At 39.6% G+C, this 19,598-nt stretch overlaps 2 protein-coding genes across 3 annotated transcripts; both read left to right on the plus strand.

Annotated features, from left to right (window-relative positions):
• The first annotated feature begins 1,045 nt into the window (after window positions 1-1,045).
• Window positions 1,046-2,697, plus strand: foxl2l (forkhead box L2-like). Its single transcript, XM_015967458.3, has one exon. It carries the CDS (start codon window positions 1,432-1,434, stop codon window positions 2,215-2,217), a length of 786 nt encoding a protein of 261 aa, XP_015822944.1. The 5' UTR covers window positions 1,046-1,431; the 3' UTR covers window positions 2,218-2,697.
• A 946-nt stretch (window positions 2,698-3,643) lies between these two features.
• On the plus strand, window positions 3,644-15,570 carry tmem201 (transmembrane protein 201). Of its 2 annotated transcripts, XM_015967668.3 has the most exons (11): window positions 3,644-3,862; window positions 4,219-4,339; window positions 4,417-4,608; window positions 5,828-6,007; window positions 6,465-6,829; window positions 6,924-7,124; window positions 13,607-13,827; window positions 13,902-13,964; window positions 14,365-14,655; window positions 14,803-14,934; window positions 15,052-15,570. In XM_015967668.3, the coding sequence occupies exons 1-11, from the start codon at window positions 3,753-3,755 to the stop codon at window positions 15,147-15,149; spliced, it is 1,974 nt and encodes a 657-aa protein (XP_015823154.3). In that variant the 5' UTR covers window positions 3,644-3,752; the 3' UTR covers window positions 15,150-15,570. The 2 variants fall into 2 exon arrangements, with proteins under 2 accessions (XP_015823154.3, XP_054601816.2); XM_054745841.2 differs by lacking the exons at window positions 13,607-13,827; window positions 13,902-13,964; window positions 14,365-14,655; window positions 14,803-14,934; window positions 15,052-15,570 and having other exon boundaries at window positions 6,924-7,297.
• Window positions 15,571-19,598: the final 4,028 nt, after the last annotated feature.

A 19,598-nucleotide genomic window follows, 5' to 3' on the forward strand; every position in this document is an offset into this window, starting at 1 on the left:
TTATTATAGCTAATTTAATTCACTTTAACTCGGCTTTACTTTACTTTTGGTTTTGGTTGCAACCCCTTTGGGCAATAGCATTCCTTTTACTTATTGTTCAACTAATTTGACCATAGAAATCAAACATTTAAAAACTTAAACGTCTGTGTGTCTCAACAAATCTCCACAAAGCAAAGAAGCCAGAGCCCTAAACAGTATTACTACAAATACAAAACAAATGTGCAAACGGATAGCTTCAATTCTACATTATTTAAACGGATTAAAATGTAATTGAAGAGCAAGTCACCCCCTACCAGATTCTTACTCAACTCCCACTTCCTGTTTGAAAAATGCAACAAATGCTATTGCCTAGCAGACCGAAAGGGCAGAGCCGCTAACAAATTCACACACCACACAGGCTCACAACGACATTGTGACATCATAATGTACCAGCTAACGTTCTAGGGTACCTCTTAGCCAATAGCGATGGCAGATTAAAATTCAAACGCAGTGCAGAGTTTTTACCTGACAACGGCACAACACTGACAGTTTTAGGCAGAAAATTAAAATTTTAACCAAAATGCACTAAAGTGCAAAACTATTGACTACACGTGTCTGCAACACAATTAGAAACACATTTATATAGTTGATCAGAAAAAAAGTTGATTTGGGGGTGACTTGCTCTTTAAATAACTGCTTTATCTTATCACAGAGGCACAGTTTATATACCTGGTTCAGAGACAGACAGTCTGCAGAGAGGTGATCATTATCTGCTGCCCTCACCTGATCATACCTCCCTGCATGTGGGTGGTAAATTGGGCTCTGATACCTGCAGCCTGTCAACCTGCATTTCAGTAAGTCCACAGAAAGTCCCAACCACGTGCCTCAAAACTGAAAGGCAATAAGAAGATATGAAAAGTACTTGAAAGGCTCAAACTGATACAAATAAGGCAGTGTGCTTGTTGATCTCTATTTGTAGATATTTTTGCATCTTTTAAAAATTAAAAAACTTCACTTTAGTCTAACTTTAAACATGCCCAGTGGCGTTTTTGATTGGTTCGGGGTTTTTCAAATTAAATAAACAATTTTTTGCACACCTTTGTGATTTAAAAGTTTATTTAGATAAAAGTAGCTGAAAATCTGAATGATTGAAGTGACCTGGAGGAAAATGAAAACACATTCGGATCTCATGAGATCTGCAGGTCGCATCCTTCTTTGATGACGCGCCACATAGAGTGATGTTGATCGTTTCTAAAACAAAAGTCGCCTGACCCTTTTTTCAACCTGCACTGCAACCGTGGGAAACCTGATGAGATCAAAGGAGCCGTGTAGCAGCTTTACATTGACCTGGGCGGAGTGTCTGCACCTGTGGACCCATTCATAGCGCTGATTTGCTGCCGAGTTCACACTTCGCTCCTGCAGGGACGCACAGACGCGCAGTCGACCCGAGGTATGGATGCGGATAAGAAGCCCGTTGGAGACCAGGCTGAACAGATCCTGGATATCTGCTCCACCTCGCCCTCTGCTGAGGACGAGGCCGTCCAGATGGAGAAGCCCCCCTATTCCTACGTGGCTCTCATAGCCATGGCCATCAAGGACAGCCAAGACAAGAAAGAGACGCTGAGCGGGATTTATAAATATATCATTTCTAAATTCCCTTATTATGAGAAGAACCAGAAAGGCTGGCAGAACAGCATCAGACATAACTTATCTCTGAATGAGTGCTTCGTCAAGGTGCCCCGAGAGCGCGGAGGTGACCGGAAAAGCAACTTCTGGACGCTGGATCCCGCATTTGAAGACATGTTCGAGAGAGGGAATTACCGGCGTCGGAGGAGGGTGAGGAGGCCCTACAGGCCCCCCAGTGTGCCTTACATGACCGGTTCCCCGGTGGAGTACACCGACTACTACCTGCATCAGTATGTGAGCGGCTCCTGGGGGTTTTGCCCACCCAGCGCGCCCCAGCAGACCGGAGGATACCCAGGACCTCAGGTTATCTCCGTACACACCCACGGGTCCACCAGCGGCCCTTACTGCCCGCCTCCCAACTTCCACCACCCGGTCTACGGGGGTTTCCACCGACACCCGTCGGTTCTGGTTCCACACAACGGGTGTCCCTACGGCGGAGTGACCCAGCCGATGAGTCCGGACGGTGCCACCGTGTCTGTGGGATGCAACCACCAGCACTTCACTTATGGGAGGCAGGCAGAGGCGCAGCTGGTTTATTTCTCCGACCAGTAAGAGACTGGGAATTTCTCCTGACCTCCGACAGACTCTTGTTTGTTTCATCATTTCTATTCTGCTGTCAGGCTGAGTTGGATGATTAACTGTGTTATAGATCTGTTGTTACACCGTTTATTCCAAAGCGGAAGGTTATTATTTTAGTTCAAACATCAAACCAGAATTTACTCACCTCAAATACAGTCAGTAAACGCAAAACCAAAGAACTGTTTGACTTTTTGGTAGTATTTTTTACATGCCAAAAAATGTCTTAATATTATTTGTATGGTTTTTATTCGATTTGCTTTACATGTCAGAGCTATTATTTATTACTTTTTGTTGTTGTTGTGGTTTATCATTTTTTTGTTTTTTGAGGGTTTTTAGCTGCTACATCAGTTGATGAAACAGAAGCACCGACCTTTTTGAAAAATTCGATTCTGAATGTTTTTTTTAAATGTGGACTGCATAATGTTTGTTCAAATAAAATGTTTTTCCATGATACTCTGCAACTGACTGGACTAACTGTTACTAAACATGATTAGCCTACAGTGCCTACTACTTAGTGTCCGCATACAGACAACAATTTAATGACATGATACTTATAATTCTGTAAGCTTAAAATAATAAAATAATCAGCCAATGTTTGACATGGTCCTACCTGCTGTCCTCAGCATAAAACTATTTTTTCATTTAAAAAATCCCGTTTTCATCAACTTATCAATGAAAAATGTGGAGCTTCACAAAGTGTGGACAATTTCTGACACGATTTGAAGCTATTTTTGTATAGGTTAATTGAACATTTGTACAGAAACTAATGTAAAATGTAGTTATAACAAAATGAAATAAAGTTAGGAGGTTATTGTGCTGCGTTTGATGCACCTCGGTAACGGGATAAACAAGAATGTGGAGAAAATTAATTTAATCGCAGTGAGCGAGGACGTTCTGGTACTAATCCTTGCCATTTTATGAACATCAGTCCCACCGATGAGTTTTTTTGTTTGTTTATTTAACAAAATGATAAAACAGCAACCTCGATATAAGTTTGGGTACATCTTACCGATGCAATGTTCACAATCAAAGCACTTTCAGATCAATGTTGTAGGTGCGGAATGGATCATGTCTGAGTCCAGTGTCAAAAATGTGGCGAGTCGGCGACATGCTGTGGCCACTGGTATTCAGTTGTATTTGAATGCATCATTGAAACAAAGAGGCCACACTCCAACAAGGTTGGATTTTGTTTAAACAAGGTTTAAAAATGAATTAAGAGTCAAATGAGCTGAATACTATTAAATTCTAATTAAATAAATATTGGGCACATGTAATATGTATAAATGTGTAAATTATACAACTACTGAATGATATGGAGGAGGATTACAATTATTTCTCATAAACCGCTCACCATGGAACGCGACCATGTATTGGAACGCGGCCAGGAAATGACGTACATTCCGTTTCCGACACAGGGCGTTTATAAAAGGAATTTCTTACCGCGTGCGCGGCGCGCTCACTCTGTCTTAAATCCGTGAACCAAGAACCCAGTGACTAATTTTAGTAAAATGGAAACTTTTAACATGCTTCTGTTTGAGTATCCTGAGCTGATGTACAGTGGATTTGGAGCGACGGCGGTCTTTGCAGGTGGCGCTCTAGTTTACAAGATTGCCACCAGGTAAAATCTGTTCTGAACCGCGAGATACTTTGTTTTTTTATCTTACCGTCGCGTTACCTTCATGTAAACACAGTTATGCTCGTGTACCTGGTTTGGATGTTCCTATTTGGCACGTTTAGAGAACGTGTTTGTAAGACTAATACTTGTAAATGCATGGAGTCTTTCTCAAAAATCCTGCTAGCTTGTATGCTAATTTTGCTAGCCCTGATGCTAACATGTAGCAAACCCTACCGGGGCATCGACTTAAACAGTTAATCACACTATACGAGCGTGGTGAGGTAGCATAATCTTTGTGTTTGTAATCAGGGAACTAAAAGATTGACCAGTGGATTGCTGAACCCAGTTTTTACTTGCAGAAAGAAGCCCACTCATGCCAGTGTCAACTGCTGGTTCTGTAATCAAAACACAGTGGTGCCATATGGCAACAGGAATTGCTGGGATTGTCCGAACTGTGACCAGTACAATGGCTTCCAGGAGGTAAGTTTTAAGATTTTCACGCATCTTTAAAATCAGAAATTATATTGTTTTGATTTTTTTTGTTTCTTTTTTCCCAGAATGGAGATTACAACAAACCCATCCCAGCTCAGTACATGGAGCATCTCAATCATGGTGTTTCTGGAAGCCCTCAATCTGAGACGCCCAAGTCCTTGCAATGGGTCAACTGTCAAATGCTGTTGTGCAGGAAGTGCAGTAACAACCAGTCTACAAAGATCAAGCAGCTGGCGTCATATATCCCTAGAGATGATGTATGGAATTGTATTGTTTTGAATATTGCATCTAGGGTTGTCACGGTAATGGTGTATTTGAATATTGCATCTAGGGTTGTCACGGTAACGGTGTATTTGAATATTGCATCTAGGGTTGTCACGGTAACCGGTGTATCTTTAAACCCCAGTAAAAGAAAGTTGACAATAATAATAACCGTCTTGTTTTTAAATAAAAATATTATCTCAGTGGATTACCGTGGCTGCGGTGTAGGCGCGGTGACTCTTACCAGCCACCTTATCTGCTGAAGTTGCTGGGGCACATGGGTACTTTGTTGTTTACACAAGAAGACAAAGTCAGAAGTATGGGCATTTTTTGAATATTTGAAGAATGCAGAGGGACAATTGATAGAAGACGGCTATCTTGTTTGCAGCACGTGCAGGAAATAGTGTCAGTGAAAGGCAGCAGGGCTTCAAATCTCATGACACATCTGCGTGACCATCACCCACAACTCTACAGTCAAAGCAAGGCAAGTTAGCGTTAGCGTTTTAGCTAAAATGCGTGATCCAAGGATTTGGGTTGAGGGAGAAAGCAACGAGTCGCTATATAAAGTAGCCGCAGCGCCGCTACCTGCATATACACCGTGTCGCGGACACTCCCATGTTGAAATGATGCTATGCATTATGGGGCTCCCAGGGGCAGATAAGAGTTGGTCTCTCTCCGAGAATAATTATGAATTTAACAATGATTACTGCCTGATGACATTTTCCCAAATCTGCAAAGCTCACTGGAAGGACACAAATTGAGGACAATATTTTCCTGATATAGGGTTTATTACTCAAGTAAGGGTAAAAATGTATCTGATTAGAAGGCTACTTGAGTACTGAGTATCATCTGATCTAATATTTTTAAAATGATGATATCAAACAGACAAAAAATAAGTTATGTGCAAATATTGGTATTTTAAAGTAAAGGGGAAAAATGTAAACAAACAACATAATTACAAAATAACAAATTTCAGGCAAAATTTAGTCACAAACTGAGGACAATGCTTACCTGATTTATTTAGGGTTTATTTAGTTGTTTGAAAATGTTACACGTTTAAAAAAAATACTGGGATAATACCGAAAACCTTGATATTTTTGGTCACAATAATCGTGAGGTTAAATTTTCACACCGTGACAACCCTAGTTGCATCATATATCCACAATAGGGTCATGGCTGAATTTTCTTGTGTTTTCTTAATTCTTTTTACTTTAGGAGAACTATGATGAAGAAATTGAAGCCTTCAAGCATCACCTGGAGCAAACTTTTAAGTTATGCAGACCCTGTCAGACAGCGGTGGAGTATTACATCAAGTATCAAAACCGCCAGCTTCGTACTGTGCTCCTAAACCACCAGCTTCGGCGCACCAGAGAGTCTGACTCAGGATTTGTAAAGGTCAGTGCAACACACTAGAAGTTTTTCAAAAAACACAAATACAAACAGAAATATTAGTTGTGCTGGTTTGTTTATATTATAAGAACCTGATTTGTAAACACCACCTCAATTTGCATGCGAACAGCAGTGAACTTTTTAACCCATCAATAATACTGTTTATGGAGGTAGTATGTAAACTGCACATTACCTGGTGACTTTTATTTGTTCACAGATCAAACAGAAATTCAGTTCCACACAACAAAGACTCAATATAAATATTTTTTTCCTGTCCCGTTTTGACATGTATGTTGCTCAGTTTGTGTACAGAAATGAGCTTTTAAGGCTTTTTTTGTTCCCATTTACGTTGCTGCCTTATGTCAAAGTGCTCATTCGGTTTACCTGTCAGTGAATCGTTATTGCAGGATTTTTTTTCTATTACAAGTTTTAAGAATAGAAACATGCTCTCTCTCTTCCACAGAGCTCTCATTCGCTGTCCTCACCAGTAGGAGTTATAATGCTGAGGGTCCTTGCCTTCCTGTTGTGTGCTTTCGTACTTACCACGTCATTCTGTGACTTCCCACAACAACCTGTCTCACCAAGTGGCCCGCAGACGTTAAGTGGAGGTGTCACGCCTCCAAACCCCACATCCAACAATGCAACCTCCCCCAACAACAACATTAGTGCTGCTCTGCTTGTGTGGCAGGGTGTGCTGGAGGTTCTTCCAGACAGGGTCATAGAAAATGCCCAGATAGTGTGGCAACACGGAAAGAACAACCAACTGGTGACCGTCTCTGCTGGCCTGTTGACCTGTCTCACGGCTATCTTCTTAGCAGGACCCACGAGGTAAGCAGTTGTATTTTTTTGTCTTTTAAATGGGGATTTTCAGCTCGGGATTAATCAAATTCTGCTTTTTTTTTTGTCCTCCTTATGTTTTTAGGTTGAGGAGGATTGATGTTGTGGCGTCAGTGCTGTGGTTCTTCACCCTGTGCCTCTACCTGTCTGAGAGCTACTTGACGAACACCTTTAGCTGGATGGACACAGTGAAGCTCATCACCGTCTCTCTCTGCTGCCTTGTCAGCTTTGCTGCGGCTGCTGCAACTCGCAAATCGCTGGGTCCACGAAGAGCCAGACATCGAAGGTCAGAATCTGAGCAGTAATAAATGTTCTCATTGGGTCAGCAGATGGCCTTCACGCTGAGTGCATCGTGTAATCAGATCAGATACATAACTGTGATGAGTTTAATGGATTTCCTCAAATAAAAGCCTTCATTTGACCTATTGCCTAGGGCACCGAGCTTTTATTAATTCTGATCACTCATTAGAATACCTTTTAAATCCAGCAACACGTTTCAGAGTCAAACCAGGATTATATAAACACAAATGCTTGTGAATCGACTCCTGCTGCTTTTAAACAACTTTTCCAAAATCTCGGACTAATGCTTAAATCATATTCTTCCTCTTTCCTTCCCACAAAGATGCAAATACACGGCGTTAGGCTGTTGAAACACGTTTTAATTACCTGCTGAGAATCAAATTTAGTCGTAAAACTGTATTTATAGTGTCGCTTTTACTGAAAAAAATGTGCCTGCATCAGCGGAGCACACTGACGTGGAATGGACTAAAACAAATAAATTATGCTGAATCTTTGTAGGAGGATGTCGCGAGACTTTGATAAATGCTTCAACAAAACAATCTGTGGCAAAACCCCAGTTTTTATTTGAGGAAATTCGTTGTTTGTTTCGTCTTTTCCCACTTGGCCGTCCTGCTTTACTGTGTTGTGAGAACGACTGACTGTGAGATGAGAAAACGGTGAATTCTGGGGAGACGGTTGTTAGAATTTTACATGAACTCTTTATCCCCGTTTGTCGGTACAGAAATGTAACGGTCACAAGTGTTTTTGTTTTGTTTGGTTAATCATGAAGTGACAGATGAATTATGACTAAACCAACACTAGTAGATATAAACTACACATTTACCTAAATAATCCTAGAAAGCTGTGCAGAAGTTAACTTTACCCTCTTAGTGAATTTAGAAACTGTTTCACTAAATTCACTTATGAATTAAATCCAATATATCAGTGTTATTTACGTGCTGTTAACTGTTGTAATCTACACTACTGGAATTTCTGAATGTGTTTAGAGTGTGCTACTTTATTTATTAAAAATTTGAAAGTGTTTCACTAACCATGCATCAGTGCAAGGAACGCTACTTTGTAAGATCTAGTTGTAAAACCTATTCCGCCCTGTATTACCTGTCATTTACAGCTGATGAAAGGAAAAGCTTGGATGATTTGGGGAGTAAATATGTGGTCGTGTGAGTTTGCTGTTAGATCGGAGCGGGGAGATCCTGCGTTGGGATTTGACTGGAAACAAAAATCCAAGAATTATTTTCCTGGAACGATGAAACAAAGGGAAATGGAAGATATCAGATTAGGGTTTTATTATACGTGCAAATTTTAACAAACTATGAAATGCGGCCTTAAAAATGTAAATTATAGCTCAACAGTGCAGCGTACAGCAGTGTTGTATAGGTGTGTCAGTTTACACCCGTGCAACCAGTTATTCATGTCTGAGGAGGTGTGTGTGTGTGTGTGTGTGTGTGTGTGTGTGTGTGTGTGTGTGTGTGTGTGTGTGTGTGTGTGTGTGTGTGTGTGTGTGTGTGTGTGTGTGTGTGTGTGTGTGTGTGTGTGTGTGTGTGTGTGTGTGTGTGTGTGTGTGTGTGTGTGTGTGTGTGTGTGTGGCTACAGGGGGAGGCTATGGTGTACACACAGCTGAAATGGCTGAATTCATCCTAAACTAGCTTATTTTTGGTCAGTAACTTGTGAAATCCTTTTGGTGCATTAAAAATGTCGCTTATAGTCGAGTAAAATGCGCTTAATACAAAATTCAGCCATAATCTCAAAGGTCTTGTTTTATGCTGTTTGAGTCCTCCTGTGTTAAAATACTTTTGTTTTCACCCGTTTATTACTTGAAATTGTTCTTGAGCTTCACCAGAAAGCCTGACGAACGTGCTCTAATGTGCACAAGTTTCACAAACTAAAGTTAAAAATGTGATTAGAAATGACACAAAATCTGAAATGACAAAAAAGGGTTTCAGACACTTTGACTTTTAGACTTGTCTGCATTAAAGTGAGGTTGCCTGCAGAAGTTATAGGTTATGATGACAGAGATGCATCTGAAGGGCATTTTGAAGATTTTCAGTGTTTAATTATGTTGGATTGTGAGCGTAAGACTTGTGGTCTAACTATTTTATTAGAGTACCTTTACTGGACACTTGTGGATGTAAAAAGACCATTTTGGTTAGAGGTGGCTGTTCTGTCAATGATGAGGCTTCACAACATTAAGTTCCATTTTACTGGATTTGAGTTTTAGGGGTGGGAATTAATACATTTTTATCAATATCAATGGCATTGTAGATTGTGTCTATTGATCCAATTCTCTTATCAATTCCAGATTACAGATCACAAAAACTAACTGCGCACAGCTCCTGCGTTATAACAGTTACTTTATGATAATTAATGTGTTGTACCTGTATCGGTTGGAAATATCTTTCCAAATGTTCTCCTTTAAGCTCGTCTTCTTGTTTGGTGCACAGGTGAGACCTTTGTCCCTGGAGTCTGCTAGTGTAGAGGTAAATGACGCTAACATGATAGGCAGTGTTAGGTTATTAGTTACCAGAAGTATTAACAGGAGAGGATGTGCAAACGTCACCGCTGCTGCTGTGTTGATATTCACTAGTCCAGAGCGAGTCAAAACACGTAAATAACTTAGTTTTAGCGTACTTTGTGCCAAACAGCTTTTGTATATTCTGAATGCTTCCTCCCTTGATGAAATATCTACTTTGCAATTATTGCAAGTTACCCTGTTGTCTTGTTTTCTTGTAAAGTATAACCAAACTTTCGAGCGTTTGTGCCGCTTAGACGCCATGTTTCCTGCTTCCGTAAGCTACGCAACATGCGCGCTGACGTCATTGGTGCCGACCGGAATTGATAAGGGCAATCATTTGCAAAAGTGGCGAACGATTCCTAGGAATTTAACCAATGGGAACCGGTTCTCAACAAGAACCGGTTTTCGATTCCCAACACTAGTGAGTTTAGACAAAACGTGTGTATGGTTCTGTCCCTGATTGGCGTATGTCATTGGAATCACAAGAATCCCAGCGTTCCATTTATGTATATTTTTTTGTACATTGCAAATACAAATCTGCTATTAAAAAGACAATGAAGGCCTATCATCACGTTCAATAAATCTGTCCAACCCCAACCTCACCTGCAGATTAAAGGTGTGGTTTACTGTTTATTCAATACAGTGTTGTCTAGTGTCAATCAAAGCCTTATGAGTAATTTAAAAAAAAAAGGCTATGACGCTCCTGTTCTGAGATGCAGGCTTCCTGCAGGCAGGCACAAGCCAAGATGGGTGAGGACGTAAATGCACATTTACAGTGTGACATCACAGTGTGAGGATTTTCAAATCCTAGCATTTCACCATCTATTTTTATCATAATCTTTCACAGGATATAGGAGTAGGAGATAGTTTTCATGTTCGGCTTGCATGAAAAACTCCAGATTATACTCAGACCGATTTAAAAGATGGTTTTTCAGTCAACCACACCTTTAAATGCCTGCATTGATGTCATCGAATCTGGCGATCACACCAGCTGTGTGCACTCACCATCCTCATGATGCGAAACTACAAAGTAGATCTAATCACTTCCAGACATATAACTGTCCATTGTTATTGTGCATAAACTGGATTTATGTTGTTTTTCTTACTGGCTGCTGGTAGATGATTACCTGTACCAGGTGCATGGCTTGTTTTGGGGTTTTGCTGTTAAGGGTTTCTGGTGGATTTGTTGGACTGGTGCTTCAAACAAACATAAGGAACTCAAATTAGAAAATATTAGCCAAGTTTACATGCGCACAATTAATCAAATTGAACGCCCAATCAGATCAAAAATTCTGCATGTAAATACGTCAATCGGAATGTTCTGATCCGATCGGAATAAAATTTCAATCCGATTGAGAGAGGTGGTTTTGTCCAATCATCATTCCGATTGATGTGCATGTACACAGCCATTTGGATTGTTGGAGAAAATAAATGCCCACTGTGCATGTGTGCAACAGCTAGCGAGCCTCCCCGTTGTCCTTTAGACTTCCTGACCTAGAAAATGACGGCCTAATTAACGAGCACCGACTTTTTAATTTGATAGCAAGCCGTCCCCGTTTCTGTAATTTCTAATTCAGAACATTTTGTGGAAGTAAAATAAAAATCTGATTATTGCAAAAATCATTCTGCAAACGTGTTTGAGTCTGTACTGGATATACGCAGATTCATTTTGTGTTTGCAGCTCAGATCCTCGCTTCTGTGAACGCAGCGCAGCTGTTTCTGCAGCAGGTGGATGGAGGCGCGCTCAAATAGAAGACGGAGTAACACCGGTTAATCAGACCTGGTTTGAGTTTACGGAGGCTGATGTTGAGTAGAAGAACATCCGCAGTTAAATATTCTGGACGACTATCTGTGTAAAAGCACGTTAACGCAGATTAGATAAGATGCGGTTTGTTTAACACTTAATGAACACGGGCTTCCAAACTTTCTGAACATCTCCTGTTGTTTAGTTTGAACCAAATTTTCTCGACGGTTTCAGCTGATTGTCACATTTTATTAATAATAAGCCACAACAGAGCTCAGTCATATTACGCGAGTCTGAACCGCCACCCCCCACTTCGCTGCACAGCCATCACGTCAGACCCGCGGACCAGCCGATCAAGAGGCAGAGAAGAGGGTAACCCTCCCTTATCTTAATATTGCCAACAATAAAATGCAGCAAAGCATAAATCTGCAGTTATTCACTGGAGAAAACTTCTATGAACAAATAAAAACATTAAATTGATTAAATGAATCAGGAAAGCAGGAAGAATTGTTTTTCTGTTTTTACGTTTTTCATTTTGTTTCATGGTGGTGGTTTACATTTTTTTTTTCCAGGAAAGAAAAGTGCGCATGCTCACCCTATTTATCCTGATTGAATAATTGATAAACTCTCGGCATGATCGGATCATTTCAGTTAGTGTGCATGTAAACAGAGATTCGGGAGTTACAACCAACTAAGATCTGAATCGGATTGGGGAAATTTGGCGTGTGTAAACGTGGTTATTGATGGAGTATCCACTTCTTGCCTTAGCTTCATTTCAACAAAATAATTATATTTTCCAAATTTCTCATCTTTCTCAATCAGACAGCATTTACTGATCAAATATAAACACCTGGTATGCACTAATATTTCACTTCTTTATTTTGGCTGGTTTGACCCAGACCCTATCTACAAACATGAAATGATTAGTTGAGGTGGCTGGAGGGTTAATAGACTACAGATCTTAACTTGTAGAGAGTTTTTAAGCATTAGTGAAGTAATTTGTAGATTATAAGGAAACGTTTTACAACATGTGGGGTAATTATCTGTACTAATTAAGTTAATTAGTGGATTCTCTTTATGAAATTAAAGTCGGTGCATTGTGCGGAATAAACGTAACTTTTATTCCACAACATGATCACAGTTACACTTTAACTCTCATTTAAGGTATTTGAAATTAAACCATGCTTCCAAATAAAACAGTGATTGTTCTGAGATGAATTTGAATATGTTTGTCCTCAAAATAACCAAAACATGCATGTTTAGACAAAACAACAACGTGCTAAACATTTACAGCGTTTGTTTAAGTCTCTAGTCTTCATGTTTCTTATCTTGTCAGGTTTTTAATGTCCATTTTGGGTATTTCCTATTTCCTGCATGTTTTTCTGATGTTTTTTAAACTATAAGCTACGTGAATGTTTGATCTCACCAAGTAAAGCATTTAGTTCCAAAGGCACTGTGCTGATTTTTGGTTATTATATACCTCTGCTGTTATTTATGAGAACTTATATGTAAAACATTTTACAATAATTACGTCCTTATTTTAGTTTTCAGCCTGTTTTTACTGCTTTATTATGATGATTCATTATGTAGCCATCAAATGTGATTTTGTCCCAGTTCATTTGACCATTTGGGTATTTTCTATGCTCAGCTGCATCAACATCAGTCTGTGAATTAAGTTGTTACCATGGAGACGTAGCAGCATCGCTGCTGAAGTGTTGCCTGCAGTAAAGTTACATTTTGTAATCAAGAGACAAAAGTTGTTTGTGTCGGGATCCATTTTTTAGATTTATCTGTAGCAATGCTTGTTGTGTGTAGAATAAAATAAAGAGTTGGAGAAAGAAAACGACTTCTGCTTGTTTTTTCCACACAAACGCATCATCCTGTTTGTCTTTAAGGTTGTTATATCTCCCTTTTTTGCTGGAAAACTTTCACAGTTTATTTTTCTGTAAATTATCAGTAATTCAGGTTTTATGTCACAGATCTCATACGTAAACAACTTGATTTTGTTTTAATTGGTTACATTCATATATTTATATATTGTCCCAACATGTTTAATGCTTAAAATCAAATGCAGTATTGAGTCTGATGTGTACTCCAGGTATGTGGAGGGATCCTGTAGTAGTAGTAGTAGTAGTAGTAGTACAGTAAAGTACATATTTAAGGTTCATCTTGATTGCTGGTAGTAGACCACTCTGTTGCTCTTGTGTTGCAGATACCTTCTAGGCAGCTCTGCAGCTCCTCCCTTCAGCTGCCAGCCTCCTTTGCTCACCCCCAACATGGCAGCCTCCTTCTTTCCCTCCCCGCCGCCCAACCTCCCCAAGCGCATCAGCCGCCAGCACGAACCCCGCGAGCACAAGGCATCCCCTTCCACTCTACCCGGACGCCTGAGTAGAGTCCTTTGCCTCGGAACAGCCCCATCACTCACAAGGACAGGTAGCAATCAAACCTCACTTTGAAGGAACAGTTTAATATTTCCTCTTTCTGGTAATTTTGTTTTTTTTCCCCAGATTCTGGTTATCTGTTCAGTGGTAGTAAACCCGCCTCACTCTACAAGGACTCAACATCATCTGGTAACTTATTAACCTTTTAGATCCTAATAATTAGGGATGCACCGATACCAGTAAAAGTTAACCGATACCAGGAACCGAAGCCAATGCAGTTGCTTGAAAGTGGCTTCACTGTAATTGTCATTTCTGTTCACCTAATATTTTAGTTTTGTGATCATTTCTATTCATATATTTTGCTTTTTATCTACCTCTCAGTCTTTTCCTGTTGGAAAGCAGAGAAGAAAATAAAACCTTTGTTCCAATTCATAGCATTTTTGTGTGTGGTAGAAGTATCGGTATCGGCAAGTACTCAGATCCAAGTATCGGTTTGGAAAAAGGTGGTGTGGTTGCATCCCTACTAATATTATGAAGCTTCCTGTTTACCAGACTGATGTTTTCCCCTTTTTGTTTGTTGTGAACAAAGACTACTTCTCCATGAATTCGTGGAGCCGCCCGTCATCCCCAGGTCCGTCTCCGACTCCTTCAGTAGCTGGGTCAGTTACATCCAGCTCCGGTTCTGCCAGACAGCGCCGTCCCCTCATCAGTCCAGCTCGTCTCAACATCAGCAGGCAGAAACACCGGCTGTTTTCAAGAGAGCCAGAACCGAAGCTCATGTCCCCTCCGCTGTCTCCATTCCCCTTCTACGTAGAGCCGGCACTGTCGGTCTACAGTGGCTGCGTCTCTCAGGACGTTTCTCCTTTTCAAAGTCAAAACGGTAAGTAGAGCTCAGGCTGACCTGAGATTCATATTTTACACATTTTATTTTCTATTCCACCACCAGAGGGCAGTGTGAAACCCTGATCTTGTACTTAGTGACTTTATTTTGGGTATTTGTGATTAAACTTGCTGCTTTTATTCACAGATCTGAGTTCCTTAACGAGAGGCCGGCGTGTGTTTGAGGAGGAGGAGGAGAAACGAAGCTGCTCCTCTGAGTCTTCCGCATGTCTGGTTGGCACGACGACACAAAGTCCTGAGGCATTCACTCCTCCTAGAGGTTAGCCGCCTTCTTTTAAAAGAATCTGAAAAGCTGGTCAGATTATATTGTGTGATGAGTTTACTTGAATGGGTTAATCTGTAAAACGGACAAAATGGTTCTGATGTGTGTCTCCAGGTTTTGTGAAGCGTCTCATCTGGGCCGGGCTTTTGTTTGTGAGCCTGACATCCAACCTGCTGTTTGCCTGCTTCTTCGTGTACCACAGGTCGAGATGAAGCATCTTTCATCCTGCTGCTGTTCCCTCATGAACTGTAAAAAGTCTGAGCCTCTAAAAAAACAAACTGCGTGAGAAAAACGGCAGAAGGATCCTCTGGTGCTGCCGCAGCCTGTTTCAGGCTCCTTATTTATTGTTCAGCCGAAACACGAGCGCCATTTACTGCTGTAACACTTTAACGTCTCCATGTGTTTCCTTTTCCAGTCGCTCAACAATAATTAGTTCTTTTTGTTTTTACTTGCTGGCTGCATGTGTGATATAGTCAGAGGCGTTAAAGCTAACAGCTTTTGACTAACTCTGCAGTGTGATTACTTTGAGTTTGACTTGTTTTATTTTGATTTTTTTAGTTTCTTTTAAGCAAAATTGACTTTTATTAAGTTTTCAGAACAACTTGAACTTGCTGAAAGACTGTTAAGTGACGTGTTAGACTGTCATGAAGCGGCCTTAGAAATTGATGAATGTATTCTGTACATAACTATTTCTACTGGATGTGCAGCCTCTGTGCATGTTTTCTTTCTCTTTGGTCGCTCTGTTATTTAAAAATGTTACATTTGAAATTAAAGATGTTCTTTCACGTCTCTAAAAATGTTGTGCATCAAACAAAACTCCTTTTTCATCGGTTTTCAAATTTATCAGATATTTTTAATGTAATTACAGTATTTTACATCCTTTGTGGGAGTTTATATCATCACAATGTCAAATCGATAATGTCACCCACACATGATAAATGAAGACGTCTTTATTGTTCACACTACAGTTCCTTTGTTAAAGACTTGTTATTTTAATGTTCTGTGCAAATATGTTGAAAATAAATGTCTATGAATTTAGATGGCTTGAGCTTCAGAAAACATTTGTGTGTCGCCCCCTTGTGGCCATAAAACATTTTACACAAAGTGGTAATCCAATAGTTTTGACTTGATTTTACCTTGTTGAGTGCACAAACGGAGTCAAAAAGATGCTGGAAAACACTGAGCTAAAGAGTAAGGATGAGTTTTATGTAGTTTCATTGCTAAAGTATAATCTACGCATACCAGATTTAATCCCTATCGTACCATGAATACAATGAAGCAGAGGTCTATAAAGAGCAGGACACCCCCCACCAGAGTCTTACTCCACTCCCCACTTCCTGTTTGAAAAATGCAACAAATGCTGTTGCCTGACAGGCCGAGAAGGTGGAGCTGCTAAGAAATACATAGACAGAGGCGTGCATGCGCTGTCAAAATAAGCAATGTGCACCTGAAAAAAAGCTGCAGCACGCATTTGCGCACCTAAGACTTTGTGGAGGAAGGAAGACCTTTCTGGAGCATTTTAAAGATGTCCAAGAAGCAAGCTCCATTAAGTAATTATTTTGGTGTTCCTCCGCCTCCAAAAAAACGTCCGACTGAGTCAGAACCGCAAAAGAAGAGTATTCGTAGAGAAGTGGCTGCAGGAGGTCGGCTGGCTTCAAACAAACAATGAACGCACAGAGATTTGGTGCAGATTATGCCGTGAAAATCCCACCCTCGCAGACAAAAACAGCGCCTTTTACATAGGCACTAAAAACTTCAATCATCCAGTGTTTGATAAGCATACTAACAGCAGAGAACATCAGAAAGTTGTTCGGGAAGTCAATAATGAAGCTGAACGCAGTCAGGACCATGATGAGGATGACGAGAGTCTGTAGAAATAAAAACGGCATTTATGCCATTTAAAAAACTTCTGTGCTCTGAAATAGTCATTTTGTTAAGTGCTTTAAAAAATTTGTTATTATCACAAAAGCAGCTGTTTATACATTGTGTTTTACATTCAGACAATTCAGTCATGTTATTTGAAAATTAGGTTTAAGTTAAGCTGGCAATATATACCTGTTGTACTTATTGTTTTCAGACAAAATTAAAATATGTTGCATCATCAACGCGTTACTCTGTTTTGTTCCTATTGTGAGTTGAGTTAAGAATTAAGTGAATGTGAGAACAAAGCAGCAACCATAGGTTCTCCCCTGAGTACCAACCCAAAAATATCATCTGCACCCCTGTACATAGACTCACCATGACACTGTGACATCATAATGTACCAGCTAATGCGTGCACCTCTTAGCCAATAGCAATGGCAGATTTAAATTCAAATGCATTGCAGAGTTTTTATTTGAACAAAGTACAACACTGACAGTTTTAGTCAGAATATTTAAATTTTCACTAAAATTCACTCAAGGGCCAAATTACTGACTACACGATTCTACAGGTTGATTAGACACTCATTTATATAGTTTATCAGCAAAAACAAGTTGTTTTGGGGTTGATTTGCTCTTTAAACTGTATTGATCATCAGTTGGAGAATAAATGTCCTAATTTTATTTCATTGTAGGCTAACAATGAGAGTTATTCACACAACTATGTGTTTTGTATATTTCTTTCATTCATGTCCCTGATTTAGCATTTTTCTTGTCAGGTTTATTTAAGCATCTCAAACATTAATTGTATTAAAACGCCTCATTTCCTTTCCTTCTAAAAAGTATTTGTCAGTTTCTTCGGTTCTTTTTATTTTGTCCTAAAATAGCTGAAACTTTTTCTTCTTCCCTTTTCACAGGTTGGATCATGGACCTTTCCTTATTCCTTTTTTTTCTCAGAATAAAGTCTTATTTTTACTCTGAACTGATCTACATAACCTTTCCTAATCGAAGGAGGAAGCCTCTTTTGAATTTTAACCGGAAATTGAGAACTAAATAGGAGACATAATCAAGATTTCTCTCACTGGTTTGCTCGTTACATGATGCAAACTTTAGATTTGTCTTTAGATTAATTTCCTGTGAACTGAGTTAGAAATGGGTCCCTTAGAGCCAGTTTCTGCTCCGAATGGCCCACATAAGAGCAAACTTCCCTGAACTCTAGAAGTCAAACAAATCAACGTAAATGTTTAGTTGTACCATCTTGGCTCAGCGTTGAAACACTGGCTCAGTCTTAACGAGTCTACCTGCAGAAACTACGGATTAACTAAAAAATAATTACCTGTGACATTACCATGACACTGCTCTGTGTTGAATGGCTTGATAGGATAGTTTGTGCTTTGATCAGCAATGACCATGGGGTCACAACTTTTATTTTGTAGGAGCAAAGCTGAAAAGATAGAGAACCATGGCTTAAAATGTCAAATCAAGCAGATTTTGAGGAACCGGTTTAACCTCAGGGAAAAGCTCAACAACAGATGATGAAAGCATGGAGTGAATATATTTAAAATCCCTTTTCTTTTTTAGTGTACATGTGCATTTCGTTGATCTCTTTTCCTTTGTAAATTGAAAGAAAACACATCAACCTGGTTTGTTTCAGTTTGTCTTTAGTGGAGGAAGTGGAGACCCTCTCACATCCCCCACCACACAACTGTGGGTTAGCTAGTAAACAGAACACACTCATGAACAGTTGGGTGAGGAAATGCATTGTTGGGTCATCTACTGATGATAGATAAACAACTGTAAATCTATTTTAATGATGGTAGAATAAAATTCAGATTTTAGGTTTCCAGTCAAAGCAGAGAGAACTGTGATTTTCTAAAAAAATAAATAAATAAAATAAAAAGGGGGTCTTCTTGGCAGCTTGTTTACTGATGGTGGAAAAAACAATTCAGTGGTGCTCTAGAGTGAAAGGATGGGAAGTTTATTCATGTTTTGAGTCTGGCCCAAAAGTTTCTCTTCTGCACGATCACTTCCTGTTTTTACCAGCCGGTCTGAATTGAACTCACAAACTCAGGTTGCATTTTTCACTAAAACTTGATACGATCTCATGTGTGTCGGGAAGTAAACAACATTAAGTTCAACAACATCGAGTGTCGAAATAGACTCTGAGCGATAAACCAAACTGCATACTAAATATGTGGTTTTTTTAAATTATTTATTTATTTTTGGTTAAAAACTGTTTTAGGAGCACATTCAAAGGGTTGCGAGGTCATGTGATGTCATATCACCCCTCATGCTACTGAAGCTGGCCCTTTCATTTCCCCTTTTTACTGTACGTTGTGCTGATGTGGCCTGTGTTGTTTGTAATGAACGCATTATTATTCACTGCTGCAAGCGTAACTCATTGGGAAAAAACCTTAACAGAAAATCAGGGTTTCTTTAACTTTAAATTAAAATCTGCTCTTCATGTAATTAAAGAAAACCTCGATTGCCTTGAATTCCTTTCATGATATAATCTCCTTTATTAATTTGTTCTTACGGCACAATCCCGACCTTTCATGTGATGCTTGCTCCACTACAATATTATCCACCATTTTCACAGAAAAGAAACAGGAGAAAGGACAGAAGGGGAAAGCGTACATTCTGTAACCATAAATCCCGTTAGACGTATTTTCTTTCTCTTTTTATTATTACTGAGAAAAATCTGCCCTAATTTGATCAAATTTATAAAATTCTTTCTTAACTTGAAGTGAAACTGACAGTAAAATGCTTACGTTTCATTTTTTTTATTTGAAGCATTAAAAT

Source organism: Nothobranchius furzeri, chromosome 15, assembly GCF_043380555.1.
Source record: "Nothobranchius furzeri strain GRZ-AD chromosome 15, NfurGRZ-RIMD1, whole genome shotgun sequence".
In the NCBI taxonomy this organism is placed as follows: domain Eukaryota; kingdom Metazoa; phylum Chordata; class Actinopteri; order Cyprinodontiformes; family Nothobranchiidae; genus Nothobranchius; species Nothobranchius furzeri.